The 18,763-nt window shown below is 46.7% G+C and overlaps 1 protein-coding gene across 10 annotated transcripts in view; it reads left to right on the top strand.

The window, feature by feature from the left end:
- The window catches only part of LOC115141926 (unconventional myosin-XVIIIa-like), a 185,565-nt gene that overhangs the window by 131,507 nt on the left and 35,295 nt on the right, over window positions 1-18,763 (top strand). For all 10 annotated transcript variants that reach the window (XM_065000452.1, XM_065000451.1, XM_065000450.1 and 7 more), the window contains 7 exons: window positions 5,165-5,308; window positions 5,642-5,731; window positions 5,954-6,073; window positions 6,568-6,679; window positions 7,694-7,821; window positions 8,415-8,569; window positions 17,128-17,251. In XM_065000452.1, coding sequence (XP_064856524.1) covers window positions 5,165-5,308; window positions 5,642-5,731; window positions 5,954-6,073; window positions 6,568-6,679; window positions 7,694-7,821; window positions 8,415-8,569; window positions 17,128-17,251 — 873 coding nt within the window. The remainder of the gene's footprint in view (window positions 1-5,164; window positions 5,309-5,641; window positions 5,732-5,953; window positions 6,074-6,567; window positions 6,680-7,693; window positions 7,822-8,414; window positions 8,570-17,127; window positions 17,252-18,763) is intronic.

Here is an 18,763-nt window from a genome sequence, read left to right as displayed (position 1 = left end):
TAGATGTCGAAAGGAGCTAAACTGATCTTAGATCAGCAAAACGGACCGTTTCGTGCCCCTCGACCACGTCACACAGTGCACTGTTGGTTCCTAATGCCTACACGTTCAAAGCCGATGCCTGTCGTTGTCTTAGAAGAGCTGTGTATCCCTTGCCAGTACAGAAAGTGCTTGTGTCAGTGTTGTTTTACTGCTCTCTTTGTTCGCCGCCTCAGACAATGTCTTGGGGAAACTCTGAAAGGAACTGAAGCTTCCCATTCGATCATATGGTTATTTGTCCTACGACACGTTCTAATTTATCTTCCGTTATAGTGAAGTTAGTCAATGTGTTGCCATGAAAACCAAAGAGAAGACACGTGTGCTTCTTTCCGAGAGGAAGAGAATATTCCCATGGAAGCATTAGAATGATAGTCTCCCTCTCTCTCTCTACCCTCTCTCTACCCTCTTCTCTCGCTCTCTCTCTGCCTCGTATTAATGGCATGCTCTCGCTCCATTGCTAGCTCTGCCACCCACATCTGTGGGGCGGTTTAGCGGCTCACTAAATCAGAAGTTCATCAGAGCACAGTGTCATAAATCCATCCTGTCTCTGCTGGCCCCAGGCCCAGCAGATAGCCTTCCATCTGCTCCTCCTGCTCCTCTGGGACACACACACACACACATGTCCCCTCAATCACAGCCTTATCGATTACCGCACCAGAACACACACACCTCGCCTTATTCCCTGCCCTCTCAGCCTCTCCCTCCATTTTAGCATTCCTCTCTGTCTCTCACTCTAACCTGACCTCTGATCTATCTAGGGGTGATGAGGGTCAAAAAGAAAAGGACTGACACGCCTATAGTACAGGCTCTCTCCTTACCTATTTGAATAGTAATACCTTTATTTATACACGAGTGGTGGGGGAAACTAGAAGGCTGGTCTTTCTACAGGGTGAGATTATTATTGTAGACGCCTGTCATAATCCCTGGTCCAGTCATGAGGGATTGGAGAGAGACACGGCAGGGACAGAGCTGTATGTGTGTGTGTTAGGCGGATGACAACAGCCCACATACACCCTATATGCCCCATCACACCAGAGTGAGCATGCCGACCAGGGATATAACACCCTCCACTGAATGACTGGAACCACCGGTGGGGATCTATTCAGCTCTGTGTGTTGTCCTGTATTGTGTGTGTTTGTGTGTGGGGGTGCTTGTCTGTGTACGTGAGGGTGTGAGAGAGTGGTTAGTGTGAATTAATTGTGTAGCAGTAGCCTACATGTGAGTCTTGGTGTGTCCATGTGTGTTTGGACAGATTGGGCTTCGACCGCTGTCTTCCCAGTCCCTGCCATCCCCATCTCTGGTAGTTCTTTGGTGCTGTGAGCTGGGCTCAAGGTTGCTGTCTTTAAGTTGCTTTTCAAGGACAGTGGGCTTCTCTTTACTGCTTTGCCTGTTTCATTTGAGTGCTGCCTCTTTCTATAAGTAACACAAGTTGTTTATCCTGATTGTTTGTTTTGATTTAGGAACAGGATATTGATATTTTCCTTTGTTTTCCGAAGTGTTTAGTTGTAAACGACTCCATTAAGAGTGATTGTCATTCCTCACAGTGACTGGCTGAGGGTCAGACTGGACTGGAGAGGGTTGTGTAATGCTGGGAGGTAGTTCTTCAAGGGTTCAAGAAGTTGGACCCGTTCTGAAATGGACTTGGGGCTTTCCCACCCAGACCCGATATGCATAAATATATATATTTTAAATGTAGAGACCCGTTCCGAACAGACCCGAGCACAACTAGAACCGTTCCTTATAGACCTGGTTGGATCCAGACCCTATCCGAGTGAGGGAAGCAGTAGAAAAGCACTTTTTAAAGCTACTTGATTAACCAGAGCTGATAAAGCACGAGAGGAGGGAGAGAAAGAGGAGCCGCTCTAGCAGGCGGGGGAGGGAGGGAGGGAGGGATGAGAGACAGCAACCAACCAAGCAGACTCGCACTACAGTAGACTAATAGCTGCCATAGCTAGGTTATTTATCATCAAACATCTTCCACTGATTAGATATCTCCTAACTTTTGCCACACACGGAGGCTCTATGATTGTAGCCTATTGCCGCTTTGATGACTTATGATTGGTCAATAACAAGCTACACGCGCCACACTTCTCTCATGAAAAGCAAGAGCAGCAAATGAAAAATGTCTCTCTCTCTACTGCAGCAGTCACCTTTGGATCTGTACAGGCCGTTCCGGACAAGTTAGTTAAAATTACACATACCTGAGACCCGTGACAATCATATCAGATCCGACCCACCCGTTACGTTATTTTGAACTTTGTATCCGGACCTGCTCGGGTCCCGGATTGAGTCTCGGGTACAGGTGGATCCGTGAAGACCTCTACTGAGAGGCCCAGGGGAAGACAGGGAACAATATCACCACTACAAAGGCTTTTGTGAGCCAACGTTCTGCATTACAATGTGTTTCGGTGTACAGTACAGGACCCTACCCTCCAGCAGTTCTGAAAGGTACAGTACAGTACCCTACCCTCCAGCAGTTCTGAAAGGTACAGTACAGTACTCTACCCTCCAGCAGTTCTGAAAGGTACAGTACAGGACCCTACCCTCCAGCAGTTCTGAAAGGTACAGTACAGGACCCTACTCTCCAGCAGTTCTGAAAGGTACAGTACAGGACACTACCCTCCAGCAGTTCTGAAAGGTACAGTACAGGACACTACCCTCCAGCAGTTCTGGTAGTTACAGTAAGGTTTAGTTCAATGTGTTTTCATTTGATCTGATTAACAGGAAGTTGAGGTTGTTTTATTTAAGTTGAACTCAACGATTTAAGTATGTATTTAAACACACAATGAATACTTTGCACAATTCTAGCTAAGAAGCCAAGGCATGTTTTAGAGGAAGATGCGTGTTGAGGAGAGTGGTAGTGGTAAATATTTGTGAGGCTTGTGTCGTAGCAAGGTAAGCTGATTTGATATTTACAGGAAAATAAAATGTACAGCTAAACAAGCAGACTCACACTTCATTACAAGGCAGTGCAGGGTGTTACATTTGAACCTTTGGCCCATATTTCTCAGAGACACAAGACACGACCATGAAAGTGTTGATTTCCTCGTCTGAACACTGACGTCCCCACTGCCCAAAAATCTATTAGTTTGTTTCTCTCTGTCTATTTGATTGCTCCGGGGGGCTCCCCGCTCCTCTCAGCCTGAGCCAAACCCTCACAGGGATTTGTTTTCAAAGAGCTTTGAGGGAGAAAAGAGAGAAAGTGATAGAGTGTTCCTTCTCTGAAACGGTGCTTCACCATGGGGGAATAGACGAATAGAAGGGATGCGGCACAGCGTTTGAAGCCCACAGCCTCCTCTCTCTTTGACATTCATGTGGATAGAACGAGTGACAGCAGGGTGAAGATGGAGGAGCATGGGGGATTCCTCCTTTCAGCCAGTCGGCCCAGAGAGTGTCTAATTAAATCGTTGCTTTAAGACAAAGCTTCTTCCCGACTGGGAACAGGTGTGTGTCAGTGCATGCATGCGTTACATCTATGGCCTTGTGTGCTCAGCAAAGACCATGTAGCTTCACAGACACTCAAAGGGAACTCTGTAAAGGAGAGGCAGAAGGCAGAGTAAAAAGAAAGAGAAATGAATACATTCTGCTCCTGTGTTTCTCTAAGACCGTCAATATCTGTTTGACACAGACATATCTTCTTTCTAAAGGCTGCAAGACCTTATTCTAAATCCCTCTGGTGTTGTATATGAGCTCTCTGTATGGCTGAGGAACAGAAAGATCAACACTGACCCCCCCCCCCCTTATTGAGTCAACACATGATTTGTTAGACTTGTTTAGGTCTAAGCATGACAAACCATCTTTAGGACATAACCTGCATGCCTTCTCCATCATGGCAAACCCAGTGGATGCAGTTGCATTGTGCTGTTCTAATTGGGTTGTGAGATAATGGGTGGTTTATTGGAGATGCCCATGTAGCGGGTGCTTGTAGCTCCTTCTAATGCCTTTTTAACAAGGTGCCAAAGTGGTATCGATGTTTGATTACATTTCTCTGAAGAGCTTTGTCTCAGCTCTTAAAGCCGTGAGAAGCCAGAAGAACTTTGGATTGTCTTGATTCTAGCTCGCCCAAATCGTCACACTTGATGCAAGTCTCTGTTATTGTGCTAGTTGATAATGACACTAAGCAATGCCATTTCTTATTTTCTTTATTTATCAAAAGTTATATATTTCATACAAACAGTGCATTCGGAAAGTATTCAGACCCCTTCCCTTTGTCCACATTTTGTTATGTTACAGCCTTATTCTAAAATTGATTCAATAAAACATTTTCCTCATCGATACACAATACCCCATAAAGACAAAACAAATAAACAAGTTTGTAGACATTTTTGCAAATGTATTAAAAATAAAAAAAAACAGAAAAAAAATATTTACATAAGTATTTAGAGCCTTTTCTATGAGACTCGAAATTTAGCTCAGGTGCATCCTGTTTCCATTGATCATCCTTGAGATGTTTCTACAACTTGATTGTAGTCCACCTGTGGTAAATTCAATTGATTGGACATGATTTGGAAAGGCACTCACCTTTCTAATTAACAAAGTACAAAGAGATCCTTGATGAAAACCTGCTCCAGAGCGCTCAGGACCTCAGACTGGGATGAAGGTTCAGCTTCCAACAGGAGAAAGATCCTAAGGACACAGCCAAGACAATGCAGGAGTGGCTTCGGGACAAGTCCTTGAGTGGCCCAGCCAGAGCCCAGACTTGAACCCGACCTAACATCGCTGGAGAGACCTGAAAGTACCTGTGCAGCGAGTCTCCCCATCCAACCTGACAGAGCTTGAGAAGATTTGCATAGAAGAATGGGAGAAACTCTGAATGTTTATGTAAATGTGATATTTCCGTTTTTTATTTGTAATAAATTTGCAAAAATTTCGAAAAAAACTATTTTTGCTTTGTCATGGGGTATTGTTTATAGAATGAGGAGGGGGAAAAAACGATTTCATTAATTTTTGAATAAGGATGTAACGTAACAAAATGCAGAAAAATTCAAGGGGTCTGAATACTTTCAGAATGCACTGTGTTTGTGATATATATATATTTCCATTTTTAAAAAACTTCAAGAATCCTACATGTTGGCAGACATAACACCAGACACAAACCAGTCCCTCTGCTCATCTGCATGCGTTTCAGATCCAGGACCTGGCTATCCGCTGCATCCAGAAGAACATCAAGAAGAACAAGGGAGTGAAGGGCTGGGCCTGGTGGAAGGTGTTCACCACAGTACGCCCCCTTATAGAGGTCCAGCTCACAGAGGAGCAGATACGTGGCAAAGACGTGAGTACACAAACTATACACACCCTCCATCTACTGTTGATCAGGGGTGAAATAATTACCTCAAACAGTTTCAAAATATTCAGTTTGGCAACAAAAAGTATTTTTTCTATTGGACAGGTTCATCAAACAGGAATGGCCCTACCTGAATCTGTCCCAGAGAAATGCTTGTTTTTGTTGCATAACAGAACGTTTTTCCGACTGTTTGGTAGTAATGATTACACGCCAGCATTTGATTTCCTCCCCCTGCTTTATAGAGACTATACAGATTTAGCTCCCTCTGTAATACATTTTCTCTCTCCCCCTCCCTCTCTCGTTCTGTCTATCTGTTCCCAGGAGGAGATCCAGCAGCTGAAAGGGAGGCTGGAGAAGGTGGACAAGGAGAGGAACGAGCTGAGACTCAACAGTGACCGCCTGGAGAGCAGGGTACACACACACACACACACACAAACTGTGTTGCAGACTAATATAAGATAACACATTGCACCAGCGGATCTGTCTGTATAAATAAAGGATGAACAGATGGATGTTTTATGTCATGAAGTTGTAACTGTATTGCACTGTATGCATTAGACAGGGTGCATGTATAGTAGTAATAAACACATTATTTTCACCTTCTTGCTTATTGCAATTGTGTGTATATGCCAGATCACAGAGCTGTCGTCGGAGCTGGCAGACGAGAGGAACACAGGAGAGTCGGCCTCTCAGCTGCTGGAGTCTGAGACCTCAGAGAGACTGAGACTGGAGAAAGACATGAAGGACCTGCAGGTTAACAATGTTAACACTGGACAAATGAGACATCCTTAACTGTTGTTGGATGTACACAATTATTTCATTCATTATTTGAACCAGACCGGTAAATGGAAAACCGATTCTGATTTGCAATGACGACCTTGCCAGTTCTTTAGGCTGCAACGTAATGGTGTGACCAGATTGTTGACCCTGCCTTCCCCAGCCTTTTAGTTTTCTATTTGGCATTTGACATGATTGTTTTTTTCAGGGTATTCCAACTAGATGGGATAGATTTTTCTACTGACTGCTCAGACAGCACATGCTGATGGGCTGGGCTGGGTACAAATTACCTCGCTTCTCGAAATGAGCGATTGTGTCGTTTAGAGGAAGTGTGTGTGTGTGTGTGAGCAATGAGCGTGTTTGTTTGTGTGTGTGCGTGCAAGTGCAATGTGAGGCCTATCTGTCAGTATTTCTAACTTGGTATATAATGTATTTGTGTATTAATGCATGGCCTGTGATTCTCTCCCCAGACTAAGTTTGACTCGATGAAGAAGTCTATGGACTCTATGGAGATGGAGGTGATGGAGACCAGACTCCTCAGAGCCTCTGAGCTCAATGGAGAGATGGACGATGACGACACAGGTCAGCGCCACACACACACGTTTGTTTTACTATCCTTGTGGGGACCAAAACATTTACTCCCATTCAAAACCTGACTTTCTATAACCCTAAACATAACCCTTAACCTAATCCTAACCTTAATTCTAACCCTAAGCCTGAAATGTCCCCACTTGTCTTGAGTTTTCCTTGTTGTACTATCCATGTGAGGACTTCTGGGTCCCCACAAGGATAGTAAAACCAAACCACACACACACTCTGTTGCTATGGTGACAATTTAGCACCATGAAAACCAGCACACAAAGGTACACCCCAAGACCAGGATCAAAGTAGGGTGTTTCTGGTTGAGTCCTTTCAGTTGCCCAGTTATTTGGTTGTATCAAGCTGACCACCCCCGTAGACTGCAGCGGCTGCCTGAAATCAATGAGGATACAAAAGGTTTTGCAAGACATGGTGTAGAAATTGATTATAAAAGACTGCAGGCGTCCTCAAATTATATTTGGACGCATGCCGAACAGACTTCCGGCTGGACTGCAAATGCAGGCTTTTTTTGGCCATTCTGACTGTAGAATAGATTTTTGTCTCCGTGTTTTGTTTGAACGTTTAAACACCCCACATTTGATGTGGAATAGACAACCCTGTGTAAGAGATAAATGTGCAGGCCATAACAGTAGTGTGCAGACTTTAATATGGCTTCAAAACAGCTTGATACATTTCCTCCTGACTAATGCAAACCCCTTCCATGGTCAAACAGACTCTCTTTCAAACTGGCTAATCAATTTCATCTTAGTTCTATTTGAAGGCATATTGAATGCAATGGAGGCTGCTGAGGGGAGGACAACTCATAATAAAGGCTGGAACAGAGTGAATGGAAACCATGGTTTTGATACCATTCCACTAATTCCGCTCCAGCCATTACCAGAAACCTGTCCTCCCCAATTAAGGTGACACCAACCTCCTGTGATTGAATGTTGAATGTCCATGCTGTCCATGCATGACCTGTCTGCTAACTGTGCTGTATCATGTTGTGTCTGTTAGGGGGAGAGTGGAGACTGAAGTATGACAGGGCCATCAGAGAGATAGAGTTCACCAAGAAGAGGTTACAGCAGGAGTTTAATGACAAGCTGGAGGTGGAGCAGCAGAACAAGCGGCAGCTGGAGAGGAGGGTAAGGCAGTGTCGGACACACACACACACACTTCTAACTCAACCTCGCATTGCTTACACACACTTGCATGTTGGGATTTACACCTACCTCATCTAGCTACACACACACACACACACACACACATGCTCACATTTTTTAAAACTAGCTATTTTCCTTCCTTCTGTCCAGAAGCAGTTTACTAGTGTTTTCGGTGGGTCTCTCCCTCTCCTTTTCTCTCTCCTTCCCTCATTGCTGGGCAAGTGTCTGTCTGTCACTGTCTTTGTCTATCTCTGTCTGCCGTTTATTTTTCTCTCTGTCTTTTTCTCAGCCCCTTGCTCTGTTTTTGACACCTCCTCTGAGCTTTCTCATAAAACATCAAATAAAGCTTTACACTCCCCGAGCGCTCACTCAGTGAGACATAAAAGGAGCAGTGAAGCAATAACTAGTCTTTTCTTTCTCTCTCTGTGCGTCTCACCTGGTCGGCCACTCAGACAGACAGCTTGACAGAAGCTAACGGAACCTTTGACCTCTTTCATGCCTCTGCTTATTTTGAAAAAATTATTTTAAATGTTACACATCTCTCTCTTTATCTCCCTCCCTCTCTCCTCCTCCAGCTAAGTGACCTCCAGGCAGACAGTGAGGAGGTGCAGCGTACGGCCCAGCAGCTGAAGAAGAAGTGTCAGAGATTGACGGCTGAGCTACAGGACACCAAGCTACACCTGGAAGGCCAGCAGAGCCGCAACCATGACCTGGAGAAGAAACAGAGGAAGTGAGTTCAGTTCATACCGCACACACTCTGTAGGCCGACAAAGACGTTTATCCCATGTGTAACTCTGTGTTGCTTGTGTCACACTGCTTTGGCCAGGTCGCAGTTGTAAATGTGAACTTGTTCTCAAGTGGCCTACCTTGTTAAATTAAGGTGAAATAAAAATAATAAAACAATACCGACCTTAGAGATAGAGGACTCTCGTACTCAAAAGCCCATTTTACCATGGGCAGCGCCATTGAGGACTTTCACCATTTTGAAGTAGTCAACTAGGTGGGACTTCCTATGGGTTAAGAAATTATCACTTAATTCCTTTCGGGTCACCAGGAGGGATCAGGCAATGAATTATACTCATGAGGAAACATTCCATAACTGCAGGAGGCAGTAAATTGCCAAGCTTGGCTTTATACCTGTTCCAACAACATGCCAGGTGGCAGTATGGACCCTTTTAGTTTGTTTACCAACTCATAGAAGTAGTAGAAGAAGAAAATGGAGTACTTCAAAATGGAGAGGGCCTCAATGGCTTTGCCTGTGCTCTCCTAGATGCCATAATGGGACAGATACATTTATGCGATGTCTAAGTCTTTGATACAGACACAGAGAGGTGTGCGCCACACACACACGTACACACTCATACAGTATGTTCAGATCTGCAACTACAACCTGATACTACTCATACTGACGCCCCTCACTGTGACCTGAAGAAGAAACAGAGCTCACTACCTTAGAGCTTTACAGTAACTTCAAATATTTTAAATCCTGGGTAAAACACCACCGTACTCTCTCTCTCTCTCTCTCTATGTCTCTCTCTCTCTCTATGTCTCTCTCTCTCTCTATGTCTCTCTCTCTCTCTCTCTCTCTCTCTATGTCTCTCTCTGTCTCTCTCTCTTTCTCTATGTCTCTCTCTCTTTCTCTATGTCTCTCTCTGTCTCTCTCTCTTTCTCTATGTCTCTCTCTCTTTCTCTATGTCTCTCTCTCTCTCTCTCTCTCTCTCTCTCTCTGTCTATCTCTCTCTCTCTATCTCTCTCTCTCTATCTCTCTCTCTCTCTCTGTCTCTCTCTCTCTGTCTCTGTCTCTCTCTCTGTCTCTCTCTCTCTCTCTCTCTCTCTCTGTCTCTGTCTCTGTCTCTGTCTCTCTCTCTGTCTCTCTCTCTGTCTCTGTCTCTCTCTCTGTCTCTCTCTCTGTCTCTGTCTCTGTCTCTGTCTCTCTCTCTGTCTCTCTCTCTCTGTCTCTCTCTCTCTCTCTCTCTCTCTCTCTCTGTCTCTGTCTCTGTCTCTCTCTCTCTCTCTCTCTCTCTCTCTCTCTGTCTATCTCTCTCTCTCTATCTCTCTCTCTCTCTGTCTCTCTCTCTCTCTCTCTCTCTGTCTCTGTCTCTGTCTCTCTCTCTGTCTCTGTCTCTGTCTCTCTCTCTGTCTCTCTCTCTGTCTCTGTCTCTCTCTCTGTCTCTCTCTGTCTCTGTCTCTGTCTCTGTCTCTCTCTCTCTCTCTGTCTCTCTCTCTCTCTCTCTCTGTCTCTCTCTCTCTCTGTCTCTGTCTCTCTCTCTCTCTCTATCTCTCTCTCTATGCCTGTCTCTCTCTGTCTCTCTCTCTCTCTCTCTCTCTCTCTCTATGTCTCTCTCTATCTCTCTCAATCTCTCTCCCTCTCTCTCTCTCTCTCGCTTTCCCCCTTCTCTCTGTCTCTCTCTCGCTTTCCCCCTTCTCTCTGTCTCTCTCTCGCTTTCTCCCTTCTCTCTGTCTCTCTCTCGCTTTCCCCCTTCTCTCTCTCGCTTTCCCCCTTCTCTCTCTCGCTTTCCCCCTTCTCTCTCTCGCTCTCCCCCTTCTCTCTCTCGCTTTCCCCCTTCTCTCTCTCGCTTTCCCCCTTCTCTGTCTCTCTCTCTCTCTCTCGCTTTCCCCCTTCTCTCTGTCTCGGCTCCGGGTTGGAGCGAGCGGTCGCATCTGCACTCGGTCCGCAGGTAGTATTACATTTCATTATAGTACAACGGTTTGATTTGTCTAATCTTAGCAATTTCTTCTTAGCTAGCTACATAGCCGTCTTTGTATCATAGATAATTGCGTAATTATCGTATTTCGTCGTCCTAACGCAGTCTACACTGCCCTGCAGCTAGCCAGCTAGCTAACGTCCACCGTTAGCTAGTCCACCGTCTACCGATTAGCAGCACAACTATTACACTCAACTGAACGACTTGATTAGTGTAGTGTTAGCTAGCTACATAGTTGTCTTTGCTGTCTTCGTATCCAAGATAATTGTGTAGTTTTAGAGTGATTATCTTAATTTACCGAGGTTAGCTAGCCAGCTATTTGTCGTCCTTAACGTAGGAGACACTGCTAGCTAGCCAACAGCTAGCCAACGTCTTCCGAACAGAACTTCCGCACTCAACAATCCGGTCGCATTTCGCTTCGCTCCACAGGTAGTATCACATTTTTCATTTCATTTCATTACAGTACAACGGCTTGATTTGTTTGATCGTAGCTAGCTACATAGCTAGCTACATAGCCGTCTTTGTATCAAAGATAATTGTGTAGTCTTGAGCGATTTCCTAGGTTAGCTAGCCAGCTATTGTCGTTCTTTTAACGCAACGTAACGTAATCAACACTGCTAGCTAGCCAGCTAGCCCCGAATAGCAGCACAGTAGCACAGTAGAAACTATTACACTCAACGGAACGACTTGATTAGTGTAGTGTCAACAACGCAGACACTGCCAGCTAGCCTACATAGTCAACAACGCAGCCTCTGCCAGCTAGCCTACTTCAGCAGTACTGTATCATTTTAATAATTTTAGTCAATAAGATTCTTGCTACGTAAGCTTAACTTTCTGAACACTCGAGACGTGTAGTCCACTTGTCATTCCAATCTCCTTTGCATTAGCGTAGCCTCTTGTATAGCCTGTCAACTATGTGTCTGTCTATCCCTGTTCTCTCCTCTCTGCACAGACCATACAAACGCTCCACACCGCGTGGGCAGCCACCTAATCTGGTGGTCCCAGCGTGCAAGACCCACGTGGAGTTCCAGGTCTCCGGTAGCCTCTGGAACTGCCGATCTGCGGCCAACAAGGCAGAGTTCATCTCAGCCTATGCCTCCCTCCAGTCCCTCGACTTCTTGGCACTGACGGAAACATGGATCACCACAGACAACACTGCTACTCCTACTGCTCTCTCTTCGTCCGCCCACGTGTTCTCGCACACCCCGAGAGCTTCTGGTCAGCGGGGTGGTGGCACCGGGATCCTCATCTCTCCCAAGTGGTCATTCTCTCTTTCTCCCCTTACCCATCTGTCTATCGCCTCCTTTGAATTCCATGCTGTCACAGTTACCAGCCCTTTCAAGCTTAACATCCTTATCATTTATCGCCCTCCAGGTTCCTCGGAGAGTTCATCAATGAGCTTGATGCCTTGATAAGCTCCTTTCCTGAGGACGGCTCACCTCTCACAGTTCTGGGCGACTTTAACCTCCCCACGTCTACCTTTGACTCATTCCTCTCTGCCTCCTTCTTTCCACTCCTCTCCTCTTTTGACCTCACCCTCTCACCTTCCCCCTACTCACAAGGCAGGAAATACGCTCGACCTCATCTTTACTAGATGCTGTTCTTCCACTAACCTCATTGCAACTCCCTCCAAGTCTCCGACCACTACCTTGTATCCTTTTCCCTCTCGCTCTCATCCAACACTTCCCACACTGCCCCTACTCGGATGGTATCGCGCCGTCCCAACCTTCGCTCTCTCTCCCCCGCTACTCTCTCCTCTTCCATCCTATCATCTCTTCCCTCTGCTCAAACCTTCTCCAACCTATCTCCTGATTCTGCCTCCTCAACCCTCCTCTCCTCCCTTTCTGCATCCTTTGACTCTCTATGTCCCCTATCCTCCAGGCCGGCTCGGTCCTCCCTCCCGCTCCGTGGCTCGACGACTCATTGCGAGCTCACAGAACAGGGCTCCGGGCAGCCGAGCGGAAATGGAGGAAAACTCGCCTCCCTGCGGACCTGACATCCTTTCACTCCCTCCTCTCTACATTTTCCTCTTCTCTCTCTGCTGCTAAAGCCACTTTCTACCACTCTAAATTCCAAGCATCTGCCTCTAACCCTAGGAAGCTCTTTGCAACCTTCTCCTCCCTCCTGAATCCTCCCCCCCTCCTCCCTCTCTGCAGATGACTTCGTCAACCATTTTGAAAAGAAGGTCGACGACATCCGATCCTCGTTTGCTAAGTCAAACGACACTGCTGGTTCTGCTCACACTGCCCTACCCTGTGCTCTGACCTCTTTCTCCCCTCTCTCTCCAGATGAAATCTCGTGTCTTGTGACGGCCGGCCGCCCAACAACCTGCCCGCTTGACCCTATCCCCTCCTCTCTTCTCCAGACCATTTCCGGAGACCTTCTCCCTTACCTCACCTCGCTCATCAACTCATCCCTGACCGCTGGCTACGTCCCTTCCGTCTTCAAGAGAGCGAGGGTTGCACCCCTTCTGAAAAAACCTACACTCGATCCCTCCGATGTCAACAACTACAGACCAGTATCCCTTCTTTCTTTTCTCTCCAAAACTCTTGAACGTGCCGTCCTTGGCCAGCTCTCCCGCTATCTCTCTCAGAATGACCTTCTTGATCCTAATCAGTCAGGTTTCAAGACTAGTCATTCCACTGAGACTGCTCTTCTCTGTATCACGGAGGCGCTCCGCACTGCTAAAGCTAACTCTCTCTCCTCTGCTCTCATCCTTCTTGACCTATCGGCTGCCTTCGATACTGTGAACCATCAGATCCTCCTCTCCACCCTCTCCGAGTTGGGCATCTCCGGCGCGGCCCACGCTTGGATTGCGTCCTACCTGACAGGTCGCTCCTACCAGGTGGCGTGGCGAGAATCCGTCTCCACACCACGTGCTCTCACCACTGGTGTCCCCCAGGGCTCTGTTCTAGGCCCTCTCCTATTCTCGCTATACACCAAGTCACTTGGCTCTGTCATAACCTCACATGGTCTCTCCTATCATTGCTATGCAGACGACACACAATTAATCTTCTCCTTTCCCCCTTCTGATGACCAGGTGGCGAATCGCATCTCTGCATGTCTGGCAGACATATCAGTGTGGATGACGGATCACCACCTCAAGCTGAACCTCGGCAAGACGGAGCTGCTCTTCCTCCCGGGGAAGGACTGCCCGTTCCATGATCTCGCCATCACGGTTGACAACTCCATTGTGTCCTCCTCCCAGAGCGCTAAGAACCTTGGCGTGATCCTGGACAACACCCTGTCGTTCTCAACTAACATCAAGGCGGTGGCCCGTTCCTGTAGGTTCATGCTCTACAACATCCACAGAGTACGACCCTGCCTCACACAGGAAGCGGCGCAGGTCCTAATCCAGGCACTCGTCATCTCCCCGTCTGGATTACTGCAACTCGCTGTTGGCTGGGCTCCCTGCCTGTGCCATTAAACCCCTACAACTCATCCAGAACGCCGCAGCCCGTCTGGTGTTCAACCTTCCCAAGTTCTCTCACGTCACCCCGCTCCTCCGCTCTCTCCACTGGCTTCCAGTTGAAGCTCGCATCCGCTACAAGACCATGGTGCTTGCCTACGGAGCTGTGAGGGGAACGGCACCTCAGTACCTCCAGGCTCTGATCAGGCCCTACACCCAAACAAGGGCACTGCGTTCATCCACCTCTGGCCTGCTCGCCTCCCTACCACTGAGGAAGTACAGTTCCCGCTCAGCCCAGTCAAAACTGTTCGCTGCTCTGGCCCCCCAATGGTGGAACAAACTCCCTCACGACGCCAGGACAGCGGAGTCAATCACCACCTTCCGGAGACACCTGAAACCCCACCTCTTTAAGGAATACCTAGGATAGGATAAAGTAATCCCTCTCACCCCCCCTTAAAATATTTAGATGCACTACTGTTCCACTGGATGTCATAAGGTGAATGCACCAATTTGTAAGTCGCTCTGGATAAGAGCGTCTGCTAAATGACTTAAATGTAAATGTAATGTAAATGTCTCTCTCTCGCTTTCCCTCTTCTCTCTCTCGCTTTCCCACTTCTCTCTCTCGCTTTCCCCTTCTCTCTCTCGCTTTCCCCCTTCTCTCTCTCGCTTTCCCCCTTCTCTCTCTCGCTTTCCCCCTTCTCTCTCTCGCTTTCCCCCTTCTCTCTCTCGCTTTCCCCCTTCTCTCTGTCTCTCTCGCTCTCTCTCGCTTTCCCCCTTCTCTCTGTCTCTCTCTCTCTCTCGCTTTCCCCCTTCTCTCTCTCTCTCTCTCTCTCTCGCTTTCCCCCTTCTCTCTGTCTCTCTCTCTCTCTCTCGCTTTCCCCCTTTCTCTCTCTCTCTCTCTCTCTCTCTCTCTCTCTCTCTCTCACTTTCCCCTTCTCTCTCTCTCTCTCTCTCTCTCTCTCTCTCGCTCCCCTTCTTCTCTCGCTTTCCCCCTTCTCTCTCGCTTTCCCCTTCCCTCTCTCGCTTTCCCCCTTCTCTCTCTCGCTTTCCCCCTTCTCTCTCTCGCTTTCCCCCTTCTCTCTTTCTTTCTCTCTCTCTCAATCTCCCTCTCTCTCTCTCTGTGGTAATGGTTACTGAGTGATATTATGTCTCAGCAGAGTAGGAGAGATATAATACAGATCGGTAAAGGCTATGTAGTGTCACACAGTAAGAACACATACTGGAATGCTGCAACCACACTGCAAATGTTTGGTGTGCGTGTGTACACACACTTGGCCTCCAGCCAACTGAACAGAGACTTTTCCACCATGGACGTCTCGTGGAACTCCTGGGGGGGGGGAGGAGAACACACACACACACACACCCTCTGTGTGGTCTCTAAGCTTGGCTGTGCTTGTTAAAGGCCCCTGCTGTCTAAGCCTCTTTAGCTCACTACGTAAACAGGACAACGAACACTCCCCCCATGCCTATCACCGTTATGGGGTGACACATACTGTGGAGAGATCAAGTATTTGATACACTGACGATTTTGCAGGTTTTCCTACTTACAAAGCATGTAGAGGTCTGTAATTTTTATCAACCGTGAGAGACGGAATCTAAAACAAAAATCCAGAAAATCACAATATAATATTTTTAAGTAATTCACTTGCATTTTATTGCATGACATAAGTATTTGATACATCAGAAAAGCAGAACTTAATATTTGGTACAGAAACCTTTGTTTGCAATTACAGAGATCATACGTTTCCTGTAGTTCTTGACCAGGTTTGCACACACTGCAGCAGGGATTTTGGCCCACTCCTCCATACAGACCTTTTCCAGATCCTTAAGGTTTCGGGGCTGTCTCTGGGCAATATGGACTTTCAGCTCCCTCCAAAGATTTTCTATTGGGTTCAGGTCTGGAGACTGGCTAGGCCACTCCAGGACCTTGAGATGCTTCTTACGGAGCCACTCCTTAGTTGCCCTGGCTGTGTGTTTCAGGTCGTTGTCATGCTGGAAGACCCAGTCACGACCCATCTTCAATGCTCTTACTGAGGAAAGGAGGTTGTTGGCCAAGATCTCGCGATGGCCCCATCCATCCTCCCCTCAATACGGTGCAGTCGTCCTGTCCCCTTTGCAGAAAAGCATCCCCAAAGAAGGATGTTTCCATCTCCATGCTTCACGGTTGGGATGGTGTTCTTGGGGTTGTACTCATCCTTCTTCTTCCTCCAAACACGGCGAGTGGAGTTTAGACCAAAAAGCTCTAATTTTGTCTCATCAGACCACATGACCTTCTCCCATTCCTCCTCTGGATCATCCAGATGGTCATTGGCAAACTTCAGACGGGCCTGGACATGCGCTGGCTTGAGCACGGGGACCTTGCGTGCGCTGCAGGATTTTAATCCATGACGGCGTAGTGTGTTACTAATGGTTTTCTTTGAGACTGTGGTCCCAGCTCTCTTCAGGTCATTGACCAGGTCCTGCCGTGTAGTTCTGGGCTGATCCCTCATGATCATTGATACCCCACGAGGTGAGACCTTGCATGGAGCCCCAGACCGAGGGTGATTGACCGTCATCTTGAACTTCTTCCATTTTCTAATAATTGCGCCAACAGTTGTTGCCTTCTCACCAAGCTGTTTGCCTATTGTCCTGTAGCCCATCCCAGCCTTGAGCAGGTCTACAATTTTATCCCTGATGTCCATACACAGCTCTCTGGTCTTGGCCATTGTGGAGAGGTTGGAGTCTGTTTGATTGAGTGAGTGGACAGGTGTCTTTTATACAGGTAACGAGTTCAAACAGGAGCAGTTAATACAGGTAATGAGTGGAGAACAGGAGGGCTACTTAAAGAAAAACTAACAGGTCTGTGAGAGCCGGAATTCTTACTGGTTGGTAGGTGATCAAATACTTATGTCATGCAATAAAATGCAAATTATTACTTAAAAATCATACAATGTGATTTTCTGGATTTTTGTTTTAGATTCACAGTTGAAGTGTACCTATGACAAAAAATTACAGACCTTTACATGCTTTGTAAGTAGGAAAACCTGCAAAATCGGCAGTGAATCAAATACTTGTTCTCCTCACTGTATACTGTACCAGTATGAGTATGTTTACATTTACATTTACATTTAAGTCATTTAGCAGGCAGGGTGTATGTCTAGCCAGGCAAGGCATTAACGTGTGTGTGTGTGTCAGGTTTGACTCTGAGCAGAACCTGTCTCAGGAGGAGGTCCAGAGGGAGAAGAATCTTAGAGAGAAGCTGAGCAGAGAGAAGGACATGCTGACTGGAGAATTGTTCAGCCTGCGACAGCAACTGGAGGTACTGTACAAACACCAACACTACTGACCTACCACATCTGTGTGTGTGTGCCAAAAATGGGTTCAAAAAGTATTTGTAATCTTTCAAGTACTTTGAGTGTTTGAGTCTTCCCGGAGTGTCAGGTGGCTGGGGTTGGCCTTTCCATTGGCTCCATGGCAAGCTCAATCAAGCACAGCTATTTGAATGAAAACAAATCATTTTTGAATATGTGTGTATCCCCCTATAGGACCTGGAGATGTGTCTTAGGGTGTTTTCACATATAGACCTCTTTTTAAAATAACCCATCTCAGTCCTCTTTAAAGTCAACTCCGGTGTAAAATAACTCAGTTCCCTTGTGTTATCGGACAGCTTGATACCAACTTAACTTTTGGAAGCTAATCTTTGTTAACAGATGAGACCTAATAATTGTAATCAGAAGATAATAATAACACGTAAATATTATTGGTAACAGAATACACAGCAGAATAATAACTGCAGATTAAATAATGCTATAACTGAAAATTGTACACCCTATGTAGGCTACTTTGAGAGCTATGCCCTATGTTGTGATTCTCACACTATTCAAACCCCAAATCAATAAACAGCTGATGAAGATCTCTTAGCCTATAGATCACATATAGCAAACAAATAATCTGAACTAAAAACTACACACATATTTTTGAATTTCAGTGCATCCTTGATAATTGCTAATCAATATACCTATCCAGAAAAAGCACTTGTTTTTTCTCAGAATCAGCATATCATCATCTTCTCTCTATTGTGGCAACAATGTGTGAGGGTTTATGCCAGGGGAAACGGTGTTGCAGTAGTCTAGTGTGAGGGTTTATGCCAGGGGAAACGGTGTTGCAGTAGTCTAGTGTAAGGGTTTATGCCAGGGGAAACGGTGTTGCAGTAGTCTAGTGTGAGGGTTTATGCCAGGGGAAACGGTGTTGCAGTAGTCTAGTGTGAGGGTTTATGCCAGGGGAAACGGTGTTGCAGTAGTCTAGTGTGAGGGTTTATGCCAGGGGAAACGGTGTTGCAGTAGTCTAGTGTGAGGGTTTATGCCAGGGGAAACGGTGTTGCAGTAGTCTAGTGTGAGGGTTTATGCCAGGGGAAACGGTGTTGCAGTAGTCTAGTGTGAGGGTTTATGCCAGGGAAACGGTGTTGCAGTAGTCTAGTGTGAGGGTTTATGCCAGGGGAAACGGTGTTGCAGTCGTCTAGTGTGAGGGTTTATGCCAGGGAAACAGTGTTGCAGTAGTCTAGTGTGAGGGTTTATGCCAGGGGAAACGGTGTTGCAGTAGTCTAGTGTGAGGGTTTATGCCAGGGAAACGGTGTTGCAGTCGTCTAGTGTGAGGGTTTATGCCAGGGGAAACGGTGTTGCAGTAGTCTAGTGTGAGGGTTTATGCCAGGGGAAACGGTGTTGCAGTAGTCTAGTGTGAGGGTTTATGCCAGGGGAAACAGTGTTGCAGTAGTCTAGTGTGAGGGTTTATGCCAGGGGAAACGGTGTTGCAGTAGTCTAGTGTGAGGGTTTAT

The sequence above is a fragment of the Oncorhynchus nerka genome, linkage group LG14, assembly GCF_034236695.1.
Source record: "Oncorhynchus nerka isolate Pitt River linkage group LG14, Oner_Uvic_2.0, whole genome shotgun sequence".
Lineage (NCBI taxonomy): Eukaryota > Metazoa > Chordata > Actinopteri > Salmoniformes > Salmonidae > Oncorhynchus > Oncorhynchus nerka.
Note: the sequence above shows the minus strand (reverse complement) of the source record. Positions and strands in the feature narration are given on the sequence as shown.